General features: G+C 36.3%; 1 protein-coding gene across 1 annotated transcript in view; it reads right to left on the bottom strand.

Moving 5' to 3' along the window:
• LOC122800466 (T-cell immunoglobulin and mucin domain-containing protein 4-like) overlaps positions 1 to 21,412 on the bottom strand; it is a 545,825-nt gene that overhangs the window by 90,740 nt on the left and 433,673 nt on the right. The window contains exon 4 of the mRNA XM_044069910.1: positions 16,284 to 16,373. Coding sequence (XP_043925845.1) covers positions 16,284 to 16,373 — 90 coding nt within the window. The remainder of the gene's footprint in view (positions 1 to 16,283; positions 16,374 to 21,412) is intronic.

Here is a 21,412-nt window from a genome sequence, read left to right as displayed (position 1 = left end):
ACATCCTGGCAGACAGATTCAGTGCTAACTTAACCCCTCTCTCATCCCCTAAAGGGCCCATCTCTATACCCGAAGAATGCAAAGTACCTGTAATCACGGCTGCACAGGTGAAAAAACACACTCTCCAAAGCCAAGAACACAGCATCCATGGGACCTGACAACATCCCAGGCTGCGTTGTACATGAACTACAGAATGAACTAACACCCCACCTAAGTACCATGTTCAATCATAGCCTCACCTCAGAATTTGTGCCCACTGAATGGTGCACAGCAATGGTTATCCCACTCCACAAAGGGGGAGCCACCATGGACTCTGAGAACCACTGCCCCATTAGCCTGATGAGCCTGGTCTGCAAGGCTATGGAGCATATCATCATGGAACTTATAAACAATGACATTGGTAATCTCCAAACTCTGGACCCTACCCAGTTCGGGTTTGTAAAAGGCAGATCATGTCCCCTAAACCTGATAGACTTCTTTGAAGCGATCATCAAAGCCATAAATGAGGGTAAGGTGGTTCACATAGCCTATCTAGATCTCACCAAGGCTTTCAACACCATCCCCCACTCTGGAATTATAGATAAACTCACTAAACTAGGTATAAATCCCTATGTCACAAGATGGGTTGCCAACTGGCTCACTGACAGAACCCACACTGAGAAGGTAGCAGACTCTAAATCCAACTTCAGACTAGTGACAAGTGGAGTACCACAGGGTTCAGTCCTAGGTCCTCTCCTGTTTGGTATCTACTTCTCTGACGTACAGGCTAACACAGAAGGTCTTCAGCTAACAAAGTTTGCAGACGACTGCAAACTAGGAGCCATAATCAAAACTCCTAATGATGTGGACATCCTACAAAAGGGCCTCACTGAGACAGATGCCTGTTGTCAAAGCCATGGCCTCAAGCTCAATGCCAAAAAGTGCATTGTCATCCCCTTTTGGTAAAAACTCTGTACCCATGAACTACCACATAAGCGGTAGTCTACTTAACACTGAATGTGTGATAAGAGACCTTGGGACACAGGTGGACAGTAGTCTCTCCTTTGATAATCACATCGCCACAGTAGTCAGGAAATCCTTCTATGTGGCACACCTCATCACAAAAGGTTTCTCATCCAGGAAAAAAGAGGTCATTGTCCCCCTCTACTCATCACTCATTAGACCCATTATAGAGTACAACACCCCTTTTGGTATGTACCTCACAAGACATCTACAACAACTGGAAACGCCACAGAAATACCTCACAAAGAGGATTACTGGCCTCAAACAGATGCCCTATGCAGACCATCTAAAAAAACTCCAGCTTTATTCTGTCGCATATCGCCTACTCAGAGGCGATCTCTGCCTAACATTGAAAGCTATGTCAAACCCAGAGCTGTTGGACATGCTCCACGTAATGAAATCCCAATCCCTCCACGGTACATGCTCTAGGGACCTAAACCTTGTCACCACAATAAACAGAATGTGCTGGAGGGATAGATTCCTGCCCCACAGACTTCCCATACTCTGGAACAAGCTACCTAGCTATATCAAACAAAGCTCCTAATTAGCACTCTTCAAGAAAAATCTTGATGATTGGATGGGAGATAGGAAATTCACCCCAGGGATCACTTCTGTGACTCTGCTTGACAGGGGCACAGGAAAATAATTTTCTTGGTTGGCAAAAGCCAGAGTACCGTTTGGCTAGGCTTATATAGGCCCTAGGGCCAATAGCCTAGTACCTACCTATGAACCTATAAGAATAGGGTGGGACGGGGAAAAAACAGTTTTGGGACAGAGGAGAACAGAAAGCAATGCCAGAAAATATATAAAATAATTCAGTCAGTCAAAAAAATATTTCAGTCAGGCAAAATTAAGTAAAGCAATTAAATTGACAAAAAAATAAAATACAGTACTCTCTTTAAAACTGTGAGTTTGTACTTAACTTCAGCTTCTAATACAGTTGATTATAGCCAGCCAAACCATTCAGATAGTCAGCAGAAAATAAATTCCCAGCTATGCGGCTAACACTTAAAGTAGAGAGAAACCCACTAGGCTAAGAGTTAAATATCGAATAACAAAGAGGTGAGAACAGCAATAACCCCCTCTAACTGCAGAGGGACAGACAGACCATAATATTCAGTGAAACAATTAAATAGACAGAAAAAAGCAGTTTCAGGACAGATGAGAACAGAAAGCAATGCCAGAAAATACATAAAATAATTCAGTCAGGCAAAAAAATATTTCAGTCAGACAAATTAAGTTAAACAATTAAATAGACAGAAAAATAAAATACAGTACTAACTTTAAAACTGCAAATTTGTACTTAACTTCAGCTTCTAATACAATTGATTGTAGCCAGCCAAACTACTCAGATATTGAGCAGAAAATAAATTCTCAGCTATGTGGCTAACACTTAAAGCAGAGAGAAACCCTCTAGGCTAATAGTTAAATATTGAATAACAAAGAGGTGAAAGCACCAATAACCCTCTCTAACTGCAGAGGGACAGACAGACCACAATATTCAGTGAAACATTAAATAGACAGAAGAAACAATTTCAGGATAGATGACAGAAAGCAATGCCAGAAAATATATAAAATAATTCAGTCAGGCAAAAAATATGTAAATTAGGATGTACTATTTATTGCTCTGCCAGCTGTGTTTTACTAGAAGTGCTACTAACAAAGAAATAATTTACTCTGTTAGCTTTACTAGTTGTGAAATATCAGACTACAATGACAGATAGCAAAGTTCTGCAACACGAAATATATCAGATTTTTCTGCTTTCACAGCTGACATCACATTCAAATGATATTAAATACAAACACCACATCCAGACTCCGGTCACAATAAATAAAGACTTCAGTAAACATTTGTCTAGAAATATATTTCCTTATCTCAAGAAGCTGAGGAACAGACTAGTTATTGATTCTTTATTGGACCAAGGCATAATAATTTCAAAACTTGATGTTTGTAGCACTCCAATTCTACCTGTTAAGAAGTCAAGGAAATATTTATAGGTTTGTGCAGGACTTTTAGTTGACCATTATTCATCATTATTCTGTTTTCTTTCTTGTTCCAAATGATCCTAATGTTTTGCATACCCATTTGCTTTTACTTAAAGGGGACAGCAGTACACCCGGACCATATTTTTACCAATTCTAAAAAAAGATTCTGAAAACATTTTTTTATGTGGGGATGGTACAACCCTAATACACTAAATCAAGGAAGTTTATGGTCTCGTCCTTCTCAGATGCATACCAGTTACATAATATGTATATTACTTGGGACATGGTATTTTTGCAGGACAGCGTTCCCTACCCGTGTCTTAAACTGGAGCTTTTTTAAAGGTCCCTAGGCACACTACTGTTTCTCAAGTGAGAACTTTACTGGGCATGGCTGCATACTGCCAGCAATGGGTCCTGAGATATGCAAACCTTGTAAAATCTCTTCAGAAACTGCCTCATTTTAATACCTCAGAGCTGCTTACTTGGACTTCAAAGATAGACTGCTTTTACAAATTTAAAGGAAGTCTTATCTTCAGAACCTGAGACTGTGGAATTAACATTGTATCGTTCAGCTATGAGTTTAGTCAGTTTTCACAAACAGCACTGACTCAGCAACATGATTAGAAGCATAAATACCACACTGGGTCTCCCCTGAAAACAGGCTACTAGTCTAGTGGGACTAACCTGATCACAAAAGATAAATAAAATAAATAAATAAATAAAACTAAAATCTCCAGAAGCTTTTTACAGCAAAGTTGTGGATCTGGTAGCTTCTGGATTTCCACCTTTTCTGACGGCAGAAGGTACAGTAGCAGCAATATTGTCTTTGCAGTACTGCCCTTTTGTGTTAGGAATTCCACTAACTGTAACAGTGCTACAGTCTGCAGTTACTTTGTTAATGAAAAAAGGAATCCAACACCGCCCTACCAGCAACATTAATAAATGTGAACTACTGCCTTTAACTACAATTAACATTATATACTAGAAAGATGCCATGTTCTAAATCCAGCTTCGTTACTGCTATGTTAAAATGATGGATAAATGCATAACTGTAAACTGCTTGTAGAGCATTGCAGTAAACCTAAACTGGACCTAAAAGATGCTGCACAAGAAAGTGCTGAAGTGCTCACTTCAATATATTTATTAATAGCTCTGAAAAGTGCTCCCTTTAATGTATTTATTAATGACTCTGACTTTAGAAATGAAAAATATGAACTTATTTGGGTGTAAGACAAATGTAATGAACATAACATTCTTCAAAAAAAGGTAACAATAAAAGCGAAATTTGCACAGGTAGCTGAATCGATTGTTCAAACTAGACCATATTCGTAAGGGAAAAAGTGACAAAGAGCAGCTAAGCACATGATTATGGGCTGCTTTGAGCACAATGCGGGTGTTTAGACTGTAAGAGGGGACCTAAAAAAATGGAAAGCATGTTGTAGATTTATTGAAGGCCATGCAGTTAATAGTGTTATTATAAGATGTAATTCTCTTGAGACAAGGCAGAAAAATATGCTGCAGGGAAACATTTTTATTGCAGCCGATTGCTGAAGATAAATCACATTTATTTGTGCTACAGGAAAGTGACAATTCAGGATAGTGAGAATGAGGAAGAAAAAGCTGAAAGGTGTCTTGCATTTGGGCTACCTTTGGTGTCACTTAGATGGTATCCTGATGATGCCAAAGGAACTAATGCCTTACTTTGCTCATGTGTATCATGGAATATTATAGAATGTTACATGTAGTAAAGGGTGAAATAAATGTAATAAACAGAGTATAGTATGTTCTAGGACTTGCCTTAGTTACTCATAAGTTGTGTAAGTAAATGTTTTATTTATCAGAATATAATGATGGAAAGACACCAAAGTCAAGAACTGTACCATTACATATTTCTTTCTCACCTTTTCAGATCCGCAAGTTTTTGATATTAAAGCAGAAAAATGTAAGCACATACCTCTTAAATGTACAGGTTTTCTCAGAATGTCCAGATTTTGCCTCATATTTTGGTCTGTTCCTCATAAAAATTGTGGGGGGTTTTTTTGACAAATCACTGGGATAATCTAAGGATTAAAGTCACTCAATAATGACATGCATTTGATTTTCAGACTTCATATCCTTCAGAAAATGCATTCTAACACAAATTCTGTTATTAAAGCAACTGTATAAGTTTATAAGAGCAATATTTAAAATGTGTCCTTATTTTTGGATATTTATCCCCCCATTATGTCAGGCTGAGAGGTATGTGTAAGAGACATACCTATATTTCGGTCATGGAATGTAGGTTTAGTAATTGGATTGAAGCTTTCCTTTGTTCAACAGAAAACAATGTTAACACTCTTTAAGAAACTGTTGTCATTTTGGTGTAATAGTGCCCTTGGTGTTCATTTTACTGGACAGATTATGCAAAGTAGTATAATCTTTACTTATATAAAAGCAATTCCACTGCTTTTACAGTCTCCAGGTTTTGGGATTAGTACAGCATCACAATGCAGATCAGAAAACTGAATTTGTTAAGACATGTAAAGAAATAGGCTTAAAATAAATTAATGCTTTACCTATTCTCCTAAAAGCATGAGAGTTAATGTCATAAAACAGCAGGCCCAAGTCCACAGATGGGCATTCTATGAGAATTCTGGGGTTTCCACTAAGAATAATAAAAGATAATTTACACTTAAATGATGACTTAGTTATGAAGTAATGGCAAGTTCCCCTGCCCAGCCTTACTCCTACCTTAAGCGTATCCTTACCACTAACCCCAACCCTACATACTGCATCAGGAAAACCCTTTCCCCTAACAATACCACTATTCAGACAGCACTTGAGGTGGCTTTTGTAGTTTGGTTTTACTGACATATTTTTTTAATTGTACAGAAGTATTCAGTATTTTGTTAGTCACTCATAGTGGTATTCAATGTTTTGTGTGTTCGCTGTCTTCTATGTTCAGCCATTTGAGGTTTTCTCTTTTGTGTATTCAACCTTTCATGATTTAATCATATCTATTTATCTGTCTATCTTTTATCTATCTATAGGCTGCAAAAGAAGTTGAGACAAACAGAAAATGAGCCTAATAATAATAATAATAATAATAGGATAATATGTAAGCTGACACAATAACACCTTTTATAGCTTTGCTATTTATTAATTTTTATTGTATTTTATTTATACTTGTTTACTAGGGCAGTGCACTGATCTCAAAGGACCATTTGCAGGTACAACCCGGATGAATAGGATCACATAAGAAATGAACCAAACATATTTACAGATGCAAGAATATGCTACAACATTTAGTTTAAGAAGCAGTTAACAATGTCAAAACATGGATGGAAAAATGGAGTTATGCTTATGGATAAAATGTAGCCATAATGATTGAAATGGCCTATGCTATAAGAGCAGCAGCATATCATTATATAGAGAGGTAAAAAGAGATTAGAACAGGCAAGTGAGAATAGTTGCAAGAAAAGATATAATGGGGAGAAAACAGAGAAAAGGTGCAAGAGGCATGCAGAGGGAAGAGGAGTAGAAAAGAAAAGAGCGATGCAAAGAGAAAAGGGAAGTAGGATGAATGAGAGGCAGTAAGTAAAGGGGGTGACAAGATGAGATAAGAAAGGATAAAACTGGGAAAAAGGGGTATGTGAGAGAACTGCAAGTTTCATATTACATGACCTGTATGAGTGTAGCTGCACTTTGCTTGGGTGAAGAGGTATTCCTTGAATTGTTGTCTGAAGTCAGAGTATTTTTCGATGTTTTGAATTGAGACAGGAATGGAGTCCCATAGTTTAGGTGCTAGGATGGAGAATCCATGGTCCGTGCAATAGAGTTTACTTTTTGAAATTATTAGAGTGGGTTGAGCTTGACAGATACCCATGAGATTATATGTGGGTGTTTTGGTGAAAATTTATGACTGAGACAGGACAATGACTCAGGAGAAAGGGCTTTGTGAATTAGTGATCCTAATAGAAGGCTGGCTGTCAAATGTACTGGGATCCATTTAGCTTTGGTGCGAATTAGGCAGTGGTGTTTATTATTGGGCGAGTTAGTAATGAACCGACAGATTTTATTGGAAATGGTTTGTAAAGTAGTGGCTTTTTTTCTTTGCGGGTGCAGCTATAATAGGTAATCCATATTTGAGTTGAAATGAGTATGCCTTTTCCTATGGCAGCTTTGGCTGGCTTGGACAGAAGAGGCAATAGCTTGTTCACCAAGAACAGTAATGTGCTGATCTTTTTGTGTTGTGAATGTGCAGTTGAATGTAAAGTAATTGATCTAGCCAAATATTAAGGTATTTGAGGGATGTGGTAGCTTCGATGGTGGTACTGATAATATCTTTACTATTAAGGATGCTGGGTGTTTTGCCTATTTTTTGGTTCATTCCAAATATCATTGCTTTTGTTTTTGAGGGATTGAGTACAGGTTTCTGTCATACTAGACACTGGTTGAGGGTTTGGAGGTCATCTTAGAGCCAAGTTTCTGTAAAAGTGGGATTTGTTTGACCTCTAAATGACCAAATCATCTGCATAAAGAATTAGGGGTGTCTGAGGGCGATTAGATGGATGTTTGTCGATAATTATGGAAAACAGTAGATGGGCTAAAGTGAACACTGAGTTCCACTCATGTAGGTCATGAGTAAGGCCTACAATTATAATATATGTGCATGTAAACTGAGGTCATGAGTGTTAGCAATCAAAATAATGTATCACACAAATAGACCTCTGTGATCAGTCAATCAGACACTCCTTAATGTAGCAAAACCTAACATTTCTGCCAGTCATAATCATTACCCATAAACTATTGCAAAAATATGGAATGCTATACCTTCTTCAATTACATCTACTAGCAACCCTGAGTGCTTTAAGACTTTGCTGAATCAATACATGTTCTCCCATTGGCTATGTACATGTACCAGCATTGACTATAAAATAAAAATATTCCTAGCCTTCCTCCTTTTCCTCCCCATCTCACTTACAGCTCAGACTCCTGATATATACATTCAGTGCTTCCAACTTACTAAGTCCAACATGTGCCACAAGCCACACATAATCTACTATATCATTTACTTACCATATCTTCTATTCAGTCTTGATGCCTATATAGCAATAGCTCAAAGGCTAAACCTGCACTCAGTATCTTTAATCTGCTGCTCTCCATCTTTCACTCTCTACTGTAAAACTGCAGTACTGTATTGTTCACACATTCACTATTATCCCATGTCATCAATTGTATTCTTGTTTGGCTTGCATACTTAAAATCTAGCATCTGTATAACTAGTAGTATCTATTTTATTGCATCACCTATTCTGTAATGTAGTGTTCTGTACCATCACTGCTAGATTTCCGTATTTTGATTCTGTAGCTTTATCATGTTTGTTTTTGGAGCTTTTCTCCCCGGGCCTCTACTGAAAAGGGCTCACCCTGGCCCAGTAGACCTCCCAGTAAACAAATGCAAATAAATAAATAAATAAAATAGGCTTTCTTATATATTAATTTATGGATATGACATACTAGAGTTGGATGTAATGTTTAAATGCTTTATAAACATCTAATTACTTCTAAATACTGAACTTTGAATTATTAAAAATACAGCATTAGATGCAGAATCTGACTGAATAGTTGCATACTTACGTATATGAGAATGACTCTCATAGTTCAGCCCAACACCTGTAAGGATGCCAGACTAAATGTCCTGGGGAAGGATGAGCTACAAGTTGGATATTCTGCAAGACCACAATCAATGGACTAATTTTTTGACCAAAGTGTTTTAATCATCCACTGTAGAACCAGAGACACTGATTTTTGCAACAAATTATAAATCAACTGTATATTTTATTACCCTTGTAGTAGAAAAGAAAGCAGCATTTGTTCTAAATAAATATGGGTCCAAAACTGGGTAATGTGAAACAAATATGTTTTTCTCTAGTTAGATCCTTGTCCCATCCTCCATGTTTTCTGTCAGAATCATTCTTTTAATTTGTTGTCCAAACTGGGTTAACTCCAGTCTTTATAATGTTTAATAGCTGCACTATGATCTATGTCAAATGCTTTGCTGAAGCACAGATAGGCACAATTTATCTTGACCACGTTAATACAGGATGTATACTGTTTTACACTGGTTCTTTGTTTTCTTTCACAGATAGAGACTGATTTCTGGCTGTTGCATTCTATCTTTACTGTTCTTCCCATAGTAATTCTGTGACTCATCTCTCTCTATTATCTTAATATCCGTATTTAACAGTATTTAACGCTATAATTCTTGCTAAGCTGTCTTTCAGATCTGCTCCTGTATACTAGACTCATAGCAATTTCCTTCCACTGCAGACAAAATTAATTAGTGTTTAAATTGTCATTAACTAAGACAGGATCACATTTTTTAAATTACCATAACTGCAACAAGTTTTGTTTTGTGATCACATTTTGTTTTGGACTACTGGGTACCTTTAAATTTTACCCAAGGTCGTCAATAATGAATCACATTATCATTTATGGAATGGGTTTTGTTTACAGAATAGCAAAGGATATATATATATATATATATATATATATATATATATATATATATATATATATATCCCTATCATATGATAGAAACCTCATTTGACTGAAACTCATTTGACTGAGACCATAAGACTGAATTTTCAAAAGACTGAAAAGTCACTTGACTGAAACCCATAAGACTGAAACCCATAATACTGAATTTCAACATACTAAATTGTAAAATAGACCATATATAACCAGACTAAGTGAGGGGGCTACACCTCCCACACCTCCAATGTGGGGGGCTATGCCCCCACACTCCCCTAACTACATATACTAACTCCAGGATTGCACTACAGTGGGGAAAAGGGCATATAACTTTCACTTACCTTACAGCAGTCTACATGCTGCACTGCTATGCCCTTTTCCCCATGGTAGTGCGATCCTGGAGTTAGTATATATAGTTAGGGGGTGCTGGGGGCACAGCCCCACGCACTGGGAGGTGTGTGGGGCATAGCCCCCCACCTAGTCTGGTTTTATATGGTCCAGTTTAAAATTTAGTATTTTGAAATTAAGTATTATGGGTTTCAGTCTTATGGGTTTCAGTCAAGTCACTTTTCAGTCTTTTGAAATTTCAGTCTTATGGTCTCAGTCAAATGAGTTTCAGTCAAATGAGGTTTCTATCATATGATAGGGATTCATATATATATATATATATATATATATATATATATATATATATATATATATCTGGTCTATATTATCAGATTGAAACTTTAGTCACTCGAATACCTAAAGATTGATCTGGTAATATCGAAATCCAAAAACCGCGATTGGCCGATTTCACACAGGGAAAGAATTCCCTTGGCCATATGAAAAAAAAAACCTTTTAAACCCAAATCAAATGGGGGGCTTTGCCCCCCACAGCCCTCCTAACTAAATATAATAACTCCGAGATTTCTCTACATTGGACCAAAGGGCATAATCCACATAATGGCCAAGGGAATTCTTTCCCCTGCATGAAATCCGCCATTCGCGGTTTTTCGATTTCGATATTACCAGATCGATCTTTAGGTATTCGAGTAACTAAAGCTTTGATCTGGTAATATAGACCCTATATATATATATATATATATATATATATATATATACATACATACATACATATACACACACACACACATATATATATATATATATATATATATATATATATGTATACACACACACACACACACACACACACACACATATATATGTATGTATGTATATATATATATATATATATATATATATATATATATATATATATATATATATATATATATATATGCATACATACACATATATAAACAGTGGATATAAAAAGTGTACACACCCGTGTTAAAATGCCAGGTTTTTGTTATAAAAAAATGAGACCACAATAAATCATTTCAAAACTTTTCCCACCTTTAATGTGACCTATAACATGTACAATTCAATTGAAAAACAAATCTGTTAGGGGGAAAATATAAAAAATAAAAAACATACAATAAGCTGGTTGCAGAAGTGTGTACACCCTTAAACTAATACTTTGTTGAAGCACCTTTTGATTTAATTACAGCATTCAGTCTTCTTGAGTTGGAGTCTATAAGCATGGCACATCCTGACTTGGCAATATTTGCCCACTCTTCCTTGCAAAAGTGCTCCGAATCTGTCAGATTGTGAGGGCATCTCTTGTGCACAGCCATCTTCAGGTCACCCCACAGATTTTCTATTGGATTTAGGTCTAGGCTCTGGATGGGCCATTCCAAAACTTTAATTTTCTTCTGGTGAAGCCATTCTTTTGTTGATTTGGATGTAAGCTTGGGATCATTGTCATGTTGAATGGTGAAATTCCTCTTCATCTTCAGCTTTCTAGCAGATGCCTGAAGGTTTTGGGCCAAAAGTGACTGGTATTTGGAACTGTTCACAATTCCCTCCACCTTGACTAAACCCCAGTTCCAGGTGAAGAAAAGCAACCCCAAAGCATGATACTGCCACCACCATGCTTCACCGTGGGGAAGGTGTTCTTTTGGTGATGTGAAGTGTTGTTTTTGCGTCAAACGTACCTTTTGGAATTGTGGCCAAAAAGTTCAACCTTGGTCTCATCAGACTAAAACACATTTTCCCACATGCTTTTGGGGAACTTGATGTATTGTTTTGCAAATTTTAGCTGGGCCTGGATGTTTTTCTGCATAAGAAAAGGCTTCTATCTTGCAACCCTACCCCATAGTCCAGACATATGGAGATTATGGGAGATTGTTGTCACATGTAGTACACAGCCAGTACTTGCCAGAAATTCCGGCAGCTCCTTCAGTGTTGCTGCAGGTCTCTAGGCAGCCTCTGTGACCAGTTTTCATCTTGTTTTTTTATCAATTTTGGAAGGACGTCCATTTCTTTGCAACGTCACTGTTGTCCCATATTTTCTCCACTTTTTAATGACTGTCTTCACTGTGTTACATGGTATAGCCAATGCTGTGGAAATATTATTGCACCCTTCTCCTGACTGATACCTTTCAACAAATGAGATCCTTTTGATGCTTTGTAAGCTCTCTGTGAACCATGGCTTTTGCTGTAGCAGGCAACTGAGAAAATGTCAGGAATATCCTACTAGGACAGCTGAACTTTATTTGTTGTTAATTAGAGTCTCTTTAATTGATGGCAGGTGTGTACCCAAGATGACTGAATGCTGTAATTAAATCAAAAGGTGCTTCAACAAAGTATTAGTTTAAGGGTGTACACACACAACAAAGTATTAGTTTAAGGGTGTGCACACTTATGCAACCATTGTATTATACATATTTTATTTTGTATATTTCTCCCCCTAATAGATTTGTTTTTCAATTGAATTGTACAGGTTATAGGTCACATTAAAGGTGGGAAAAGTTTTGAAATGATTTATTGCGGTCTCATTTTTTTATATCACAAAAACCTGGCATTTTAACAGGGGTGTGTACACTTTTTATATCCACTGTACACACACACACACACACACACACACATATATATATATATACATATATATATATATATATATATATATATATATATATACAGATACATACATAGTTTTATATTCATTTGACTGAATCACAGAACATCTTTTAAAAAATGGATGTTTCTTGCCCATTTTAAAGTTTCAAACCAAATAAATGTCGAAAGTAACGCAACGGTCGACATTTACTTTTTTTCATATTTTCATTTTACAGTGAAATATTCACATAGCCCAAAACCACCAGGTGTGCAGTCATAAACACAGCAGCAAATGCACAAATCATGTCATAACGTCAAGTTCTCATATGGCTTTTCAACATTTTATGTATATGTATTCATGTAATTTATGTGCAATTCTTTGAAATGATAGTAAACCACATATATATATATATATATATATATATATATATATATATATATATAAAATATATACACACACACACACACACACACACACACACACACACACACACACACACACACACACACACACACACACACAAGTTTACTATAATTTTTGCAAATGACAATCAGTATTATGCCGAAAGTCAGATTGTCGTTCACAAACTGTGAAATGTATTGCAAAGTTGAACACACTGATGCGAATCCAATTCATTATTCGCATAAGTGTGTTCGACAAACTGTATGGAGATCGCGGTACAGTGAGGTTTGGAAATTCACCCATATCCTCACTGTAGTGTGATCCCAGAGATGGAATATATTGTTAGCAAGGGGTGTGAGGGCAGCAGTAAAAACGTGATATGTTGTATAGGAGTTTCATTTACATGAGCTCCTATACGGATATCACGTGATGTTTTCGAAGACAATGTCGACTCTGCTGAGTCGATCAGCTGAGTCAACATTGTGGCTCAGTCGTGATTCCGGTTGATGGTTTATTTCGAAGTTGTGAACGGGAATTGTTTTGCCTTTCGCAATTTTGATAGTAAACCATATGTATATATATATATATATATATATATATATATATATATATAGGGTTCCTATTAGAAGAACGAAAGTCCAAAATATTGAACAGCTTTATACGCGAAAATGCCATTCATCAATCTGTTTTTTGTGAGATTGTGGTACAGTGAAGATCGGGAAATTTGCCCTTTCTTCACTGTAGTGTGATCTCGGAGTTGGTATATATATAATTACCGGGGGGTAGGGGGGTGCAGCCCCTCACAATAAAGGTATCAAAGTTTAGCATTTTCGCTGTTTACAAACTTTCCTTCATATAATATAGACCCTATATATATATATATATATATATATATATATATATATATATACATATATATACACACACACATATATATAAATATATAAGACTGATAAAATTTCACTATGGGAACAAAAGCATATTCTTAATACTGTCTTCACTATTTCTTGTACTAACTGTACAATACTCGGTGAAACCCATTTGGAAGCTGTTAACAAAATTTACTGAATAGACTCTGTCTACTTCTCAATTACCATTTTTTACTTAATAATCATTTGGACCCAGTACTCTACATAATATTGTACAGTTACAACTTATTTTCTTTTTCATACTGTATGGTTACTACCTCCTTTGTTTATTTAACTTATTTATTTATTTATTTATTTATTTATTTATTTATGTTATTTATTTGACATGTGCTAGCCGGGATAGTCTGACTGAGCAAAAGCCCTTTTTCAGTGGAGGCCCGGGGAGAAAAGCTCCACAGTAAAACAAGTTAGTGCATCACAATTGCTAGTAAGATACAATAGTAAAATACAATAATACTATATGCAGACATTGCAGATTTAACACATTATTACACACTTCTGTTTTACAGTGATTTTTGGTATAAACAGAGGTTCAAGGAGCAAAATAAAAGAAGCAGTTTCAAATAGTGTGCAGGGAAGCTATTGTGTTAGTAAAAGGTTAATTGGGAAAGAAAACTGCTTTTAGAATTGGAGATTAATGACATATATATGTTTTGAAAGGAACTAAGGTAGGGAAAAGAAGAACAGAGAAGAGTTAGGTAAATAGTGGAAGAGAAGATAAAGTTAGTGAGGAGGTTAGTTGAGGAGTACAGTGAAGAAGAATAAGGGATGAGCTGAGCTAAGAGGAAACAGATAAGATGACACATACGAGAATATATAATAGCATAATAAGAAGAGAATGACAGTTGGATTACAGAAGAGGGTAAAGAGTTCAAGTAGGATATTTACAAGGACATGTCCAGGTAGTATTTAGGTAATCTTTTACAGCTTTCTTGAATTCATGGGTCTGGTTTATTTTTCATAGGGACATGGGAAGCTTGTATTTGTGTACAATAGACCTAATTTTTGGTGTTTTTTCTTAATACAGTGGAATACATGAAGGTCAAACTTAAGTTGGTCATCTATAATGGCACTGAGAAGCTTAGTATGGGTTTCAGCCTTAATGATTGTGTTGTTAAGGGATATAATGGTGAACCTGGATATCTGTTGAGACAGTGATTTGGGAAGGAAAAATAGAGGTTTAGTCTTTGTGGGGCTGAGTACAAGTTGGTTATTTAAGAGCCATTTTTCAATAAGGTTGAATGACTTTGTGTAAGGGTATATAGGTCAGGGAGGGTAATGGAGGTGGTGATGATTATGCAGTCATCTGCATACTGTATTAGGGATGATTGCAGACAGGAAGTGTAGAGGTGCTTTATGAAAAAGTTAAGTAAGGGACCAAGTACTGATCCTTGACAGACTCCCATCTTAATAGGGAGGAAGGGGGAAATGGAGGAGAGCCATTTGACCGCTTCTTGTCTGTTGGTAAGGTAGCTTTAAAACCAGGAAATAGTAGGAGTAGAAAGATTGAGTTGAGAGAGTTTAGAAAGGAGGATAGGGTGCGAGTCAGTATCAAAAGCTTTGGAGATATCAAGAAAGAGACAGGAGACCAGCTTGTTATTGTATTTGACCAGGGAGATAGAGTTTGTGAAGGAAATGAGGGCTGTTGTGGTATATGGTGTGGTCAGAAACCATGTTGTGTAGGTGAGAGTAGATTTTGGTAGATGAGATATTGAAGAATTTGTTTATGTACACATTTATCAAGGATTTTAGATAGAGGAGACAGTATTGCTATAGGCCAGTAGTTAGCATTATCTTAGTTCTATTTTGTATTTTTGTATTATGTGCTGTCTAATGACATGGACAGTGGACTAACAAATCAAAGGACTTGCCCACCTACACAGTTAACAAAATAAATAAATGGTATATTTTTTTTTCTTAGCATTTCCACATAAATTCTACAAGTGTGTTAATAATGACTTATTTGTCAGACACTTTCTTGTATCTAATAAATCTTTACAGTTTTCAGTGGCCCATTTGGCTGTACTAATATAATTAGAAAACATCATCACAACATCACTTGCTAGTTTGTATTATTCATTTATTCTATCCCTTCCACACTATTTAATCACATTGCATTGCATAGTGACCTATGTTCTGTATAAATTTTACCTTCTTACTTTCTAATTTTTTAGTCCATGATGCCTTCTTTGCCTTTATTTTTTTCACCAGGAATCATCAAATGTTGACAAATATCTTTGTTTAAACTGTGGGAGACTGTTTTCAATAAGCAAATAACTAACTAAATAACCTGCAGATAAACTCTGATGTCTGTGTCGGGATCACAGAAAACAGAGATCAAGTGGCTTGCTTTATGCTGCCAGCATCGCATTTATTCCACATATGCACACAATTCAGCTTAGTTAGGTCAAATGGATTATTCCAGTAAGAAATAAGAGCAGCTGCTTTTTTTCATTTAGAGTATATAATGATACCAAAAGTACAGTGTCACCATTACCTTACCTGAAACATTAGCTGGTCTGCACTCACAGTAATAAGTGCAAAACTGGTTGGTACTACAGAGGAAGAGGAATTCAATTTTAGCAATCCAGTCTAAAGACAAAAAAAGAAAATGTCACATTTTCAAATGTATATGAAATGCAAGTGGAGTGCAATATATGCAGGGTATCATATTTCACAAATGTTCTCATATAAAGTAAAACTATTCAGCCTTCAGTACAGTATTCTCTTTATCTCACAGCTGCATCATAATGTAATGCTGGAAACAAAATTATGTCTTATCTGTACATATTTAAAACATTTAAATAAAATTACCAGGAAATAGTTGTCTTATAAGGAGGTGCATATTCCTTCAAATTCAACCTTTCTGGAGAAATAATAAGTCAGCATACAGTTGAAACTGCCTTTCATTCAGCAACTTGGTAAGCCCAGAAAAATTTCTATGTAAACTGAAAGTGACATAATGGAATCACTTCATGGGCATGATTATTTAAAAAGGTCAAAAAGGTAAACTTCTGTATTGTTAACAGGTTATGGAAATGTTCTGGGGGGTTCTATTTGAGGTTTTTCATTAAAACAAAAAGTCTAGTAAAATGTAGTATATGTTCAAATGGAGATGATAAGAAAAAACTGTGTAAAGGATAAACCTGCCAAACACTATTAAGTGCATGCATCATAAAAGCTGGAAATAAACATTTTAAAAAAATGGCATATATAATAGGTGGAAATAATTACCTCTTATCATAACGACAACACTTTCCATATTATTTTGGAATGCGAATGAATGGTCTCATGGGTACAGACAAAAGGAAAATAATATTTTAATTACATTAAGAAATGTAACCGCGGTGGTGGTGCTGTGGTAGTGTTGTCGCCTCACAGCAAGACGTTGTCCCGTTCAATTCTCAGCTAGAGCATCTTCTGTGGAGACATGCGTGAATGGGTGTACCTTCGTTGAAGGTTGTGCGTTAGGGCCGGTAACTCAGCACGTAAAAATCAGCTGCCAATCATTAGTGGACCGGAGTTCCGCTGTGGCGACCCCTAACCAGGAAAAGCCGAAAGACACGACATTAAGAAATGTACAGTGAAAATAACAATGCTACAGGAGACCCATTTTGGAAAAAATGAGCATGTGAATTTGTTAAAGAAAGGATTTCAGGATGGATATTCAACATAATATCAGTGACAAAGGAGAGGAGCTCCAATACTGACAGAAGAAGGGAAAGAAAAGATAATAATGGAGATTTATTGTGGTAAGGAAAAGATAATAATGGAGATTTATTGTGGTAAGGAACTACAGGCAAGGGAGGAGGGTTACACTGTCATGTATTTATATTCCACCTAAAACTGCTATTAAGGAGCTAAAGAATATTTTGGGATAAATAATCAGCTTTCAGCAGGGAATATTACTTATAGGTGGGGGCTGGAATTTGATTTACAGCAACAATGATGAATCTGGGGGCCTAGAAGGGAAAATATAACAAAAGAAGGTAGATTTACAAAGAAATGTATGAAAATATTTGTTATGGAAGATGTGAATGCAGTAGTAGGAACTCAGAGAGAATGTATGTATTATTCCCAAAGAGACAATAACCGGGCTGGACTAGATAGAAAGTATATTTCACAAGAACATGTGCATTTAATTGAGAGCTTTGACCTACACATATAATAATAACTACTTCAGATCATGCACTAATAATAACTAAGATACAAAATATAAGATAATGAAGTACAAAATGAGACACTGGCATTTCCCCACCTACCTGTTCAAAAGAGGGGAATATAAGGAATGGGTAACGGAAATTATTTGGGACTTATTAATGAAGGTAGAAAATACTGCAGACATTACAGCTACTGAGTGGGATAAAATGAAAGTAGGGTTTAAAAATTGGGTACAAATAAAAGAAAAAGATGATTAGGAAGTAACAAGAATTATTTACAGGGACTGAGACAAAAAGTATTACAGAATAAGGGGAATCTCACAGAGCAAGAAGAGGTGCAACTGCAGAGTGCTAAAGAGAAAATAAAGGAGTACATGGATAATATGCATGCATTTAGAAAGATCACTGTTAAGCAACTTTGTTTGATAATAACTCCAGAGCACAAAACCTTTTGCATAATGATCTAGGCAACAAAAGGTAGAAAGGGTTGTTGTCAGACTTAGTGTGCCTATAACAAGAAAAACAACCAGAGATCCTGTAGAAGTATTAGAGATATTTCAGAAATTTTATGAACATTATTATAAAGCAAAGAAATGGGGAAATCAAGAAAAAACACAAATGGAAACATTTATGGAAGACTTAAATATGCCATGGTTAGAGGTAGATGAGGCTCAACAATTAACAGTAAAGATAGGTGATGAGATAAAATGGCGCAATAAAGTGTCTATGACTAGATGGTATTCTAGTGGAAGTTTGGAAGCTAAGAGGAAAGAATGTAATAAAGATCTGGAAGATTTTGTTTAACAATATTTTAAAAGGAGGAGAAGCACCAATATCCTGAAAAAAGCTGTGGTGGCTGTAATACCTAAAGATGGTAAAGACCCACCAAATCCAGCTTCATTTAGGCCCATTTCAGTTTTAAACAATGATTATAAAGTGTTCATGTCTATAATGGCTAAAAGAATGGCAAAGGTGTTGCCAAAACTGATAGATATGGATCAATGTGGTTATGTAGAAAAGCAAATATTTAACAACATTAATAGAACAATGATGATCCGATCCAGAAGGAAGCAGAACATATGAAAATATGTCTGTTGTTGGTGGGTCTTGATGCAGAAAAATATTTGACAAAGGAAGCTGGGATTATAAGAATAGGGAATGGAAACACTTGCATTCCCTGATACAATAATAAGGTTAATTTAGAGGATATATGAGGGATCAGAGGCAAAAATCAAAGTGGGAGGGTTCCTCTCTGATAAGTTGTCTCTGAACAGAGGAACAAGGCAGGGGTGTCCTCTTTCCTCTCTGTTATGTGCATTACATTTAGAAACACTTGCAAAGAAAATAAAGGAAATTCAAATATATAACTAGTATGGTAATCAAGAAAATTTGGCTTTATTTGCAGATGATATTATTTTGTACCTGATGATTCCACGGTGGTACAGCGGTAGCGTTGTTGCCTCACAGCAAGAAGTTCTCCTGTTTGATTCTCGCTGGAGTCCTTCTGTGTGGAGTCTGCATGTCCTCCCTGCAGTCGAGTGGCCTCCGAAAGACATGCGTGAATGGGTGTGCCTTCGCTGAAGGTTGGGCATCAGGCTGGCAACTTGGCACCATAAAAATCTACTGCCAATCATTAGTAAACCAGAGTTACGCTGTGGCGACCCCTAACCGGGAAAAGCCGAAAAGACAAACATTATTTTGTACCTGATAAAACTAGAAAAGGAAAGCTCAATGTTATGGAACATTCTGAGACAGTTCCAAGTTTTTTATGGATATAAAATTAATGAAGGGAAAACAAAGGCTATAGCTGTAAAATGTGCACCTACACACAGACTGGTTTAACAATACACATTTTTATGTGGACATAATAATATGAAGTATTTAGGAGTATGGGTTAAAAAGGATTATGTTGTGGCAGCTAAGGATATTCTGCCTGTGGATATGGATAGCAAGATATAAGCAGTAAAAATGGTTTTATACACAGGTGGTGGTTATTTTTATAAGATGAGAATCTGCGGATAATAATTAATAAAGAGTTGAAGGATTTTATCTGGGAGGGGAAGAGGGCAAGAGTGAAGTGGATTAAGCAGATCCTTCCAAAAGAACAAGGTGGTTTAGCATTATCTGATTTGGAGGGGTATTTCAGAGCTAAACAGTTAAGGCTCTAATACATAACACAAGCAGAAAGCTATAATTCAAAGTGGGAAGGGATGATGATGAAGCATTGAGGATTTTCAAGAAATAAGGAGAGAGTAGGGGAGAATAACAACAGTCATACAGAATATTATTATACTATTATATATTATATTAATATTATATTCATAAAGTAGCAGAAAGTATACTAAGAACTAAGCCAACATGGGAACGGAGAAAGGAGATTCTACCAATAGGGATGACTGCAACTACGGAAAAAGAGAATAGGCAACAGGAGGATGAAATTTACAGGAGGAAGCTGGCAAAGGAACCAAGGTATTGAGAAGAAATAATTAGAGATGGAAAGTTAAAGGAATGAGGAGAAGCCAAGAAGACATTTGGACTGCAGGTTAGAGACAGTATTTCCTATCAGGGATTGATATTGGAGTACAGACGCAGAGAAAGGGCAGGGGAATCCTAAGTGAAAAACCTGGACTGATAGAGGTTTAGCTGAATCTAGAACAGAAGCTGCTATTAAAAAGGGATAATTAGTAGGGCATATACAATACTGCAGAATAACTATAAGAATCAATCAGAAGAGATCAGAAAAGATTGGGAAGAGAGATTAGATAAGCAATTTACAAAGAAACAATTGAAGGATATATGTATAGATCCCAAGTATGCAACAAAGTCTAGAAGACCTACCCCCGGATTCACGAATCCTCCGTGTAAGACTAAATAAGTCTTACTCGGAGGCTGCAGTTGAACGGTATGATGTCAGCATGCCATGAGTATTCATGAGGGCACCCTGACTCAACTGCAAGTCTAACATGGACCGTGCAGGAAAGCAGGGGGCGTGTCTGACTGCTAAGCAGTCTAAAGGTCCACACCCCTACAAGTGTCCGAAATGCCAAATGTCAACACACAAGAGTGAGTCCGCTCAAATGTCCATGTACCCAACACCACACTCCCTGACATTGTAAACCCCCAGCACAGTTATAAAAAGTAAAACATTTAAATTTTTTTTTCTAATTCCCAATATAGCTGCCCGTATTTGCACGTGTGTGCATGGGTGTGCCCATTGCTTAGCTGCAGTTAGCAATCCCAACATGGAAGAGCATAAGAAGGAATGTTTATGCAAATTACACCAAATAGCAATAGCATAATGGTAGAGCATTTGCACAAAGAGGAGGCATTCACGGTTCGAGTCCCACCACTCCCCTTCCTATTTATGTTCTAAATTAGTATAAGAAATAATTCCTGACATATATGATTACAATTTTACTAAAAAGCATTGAAATGGCCTATGTATCAGTGAACAAAATATATATTTATAAA

Source organism: Protopterus annectens, chromosome 4.part0 (assembly GCF_019279795.1).
Source record: "Protopterus annectens isolate FY-2018-M chromosome 4.part0, PAN1.0, whole genome shotgun sequence".
Classification (NCBI taxonomy): domain Eukaryota; kingdom Metazoa; phylum Chordata; order Ceratodontiformes; family Protopteridae; genus Protopterus; species Protopterus annectens.
This window is presented reverse-complemented; position numbering and strand designations above follow the sequence as displayed.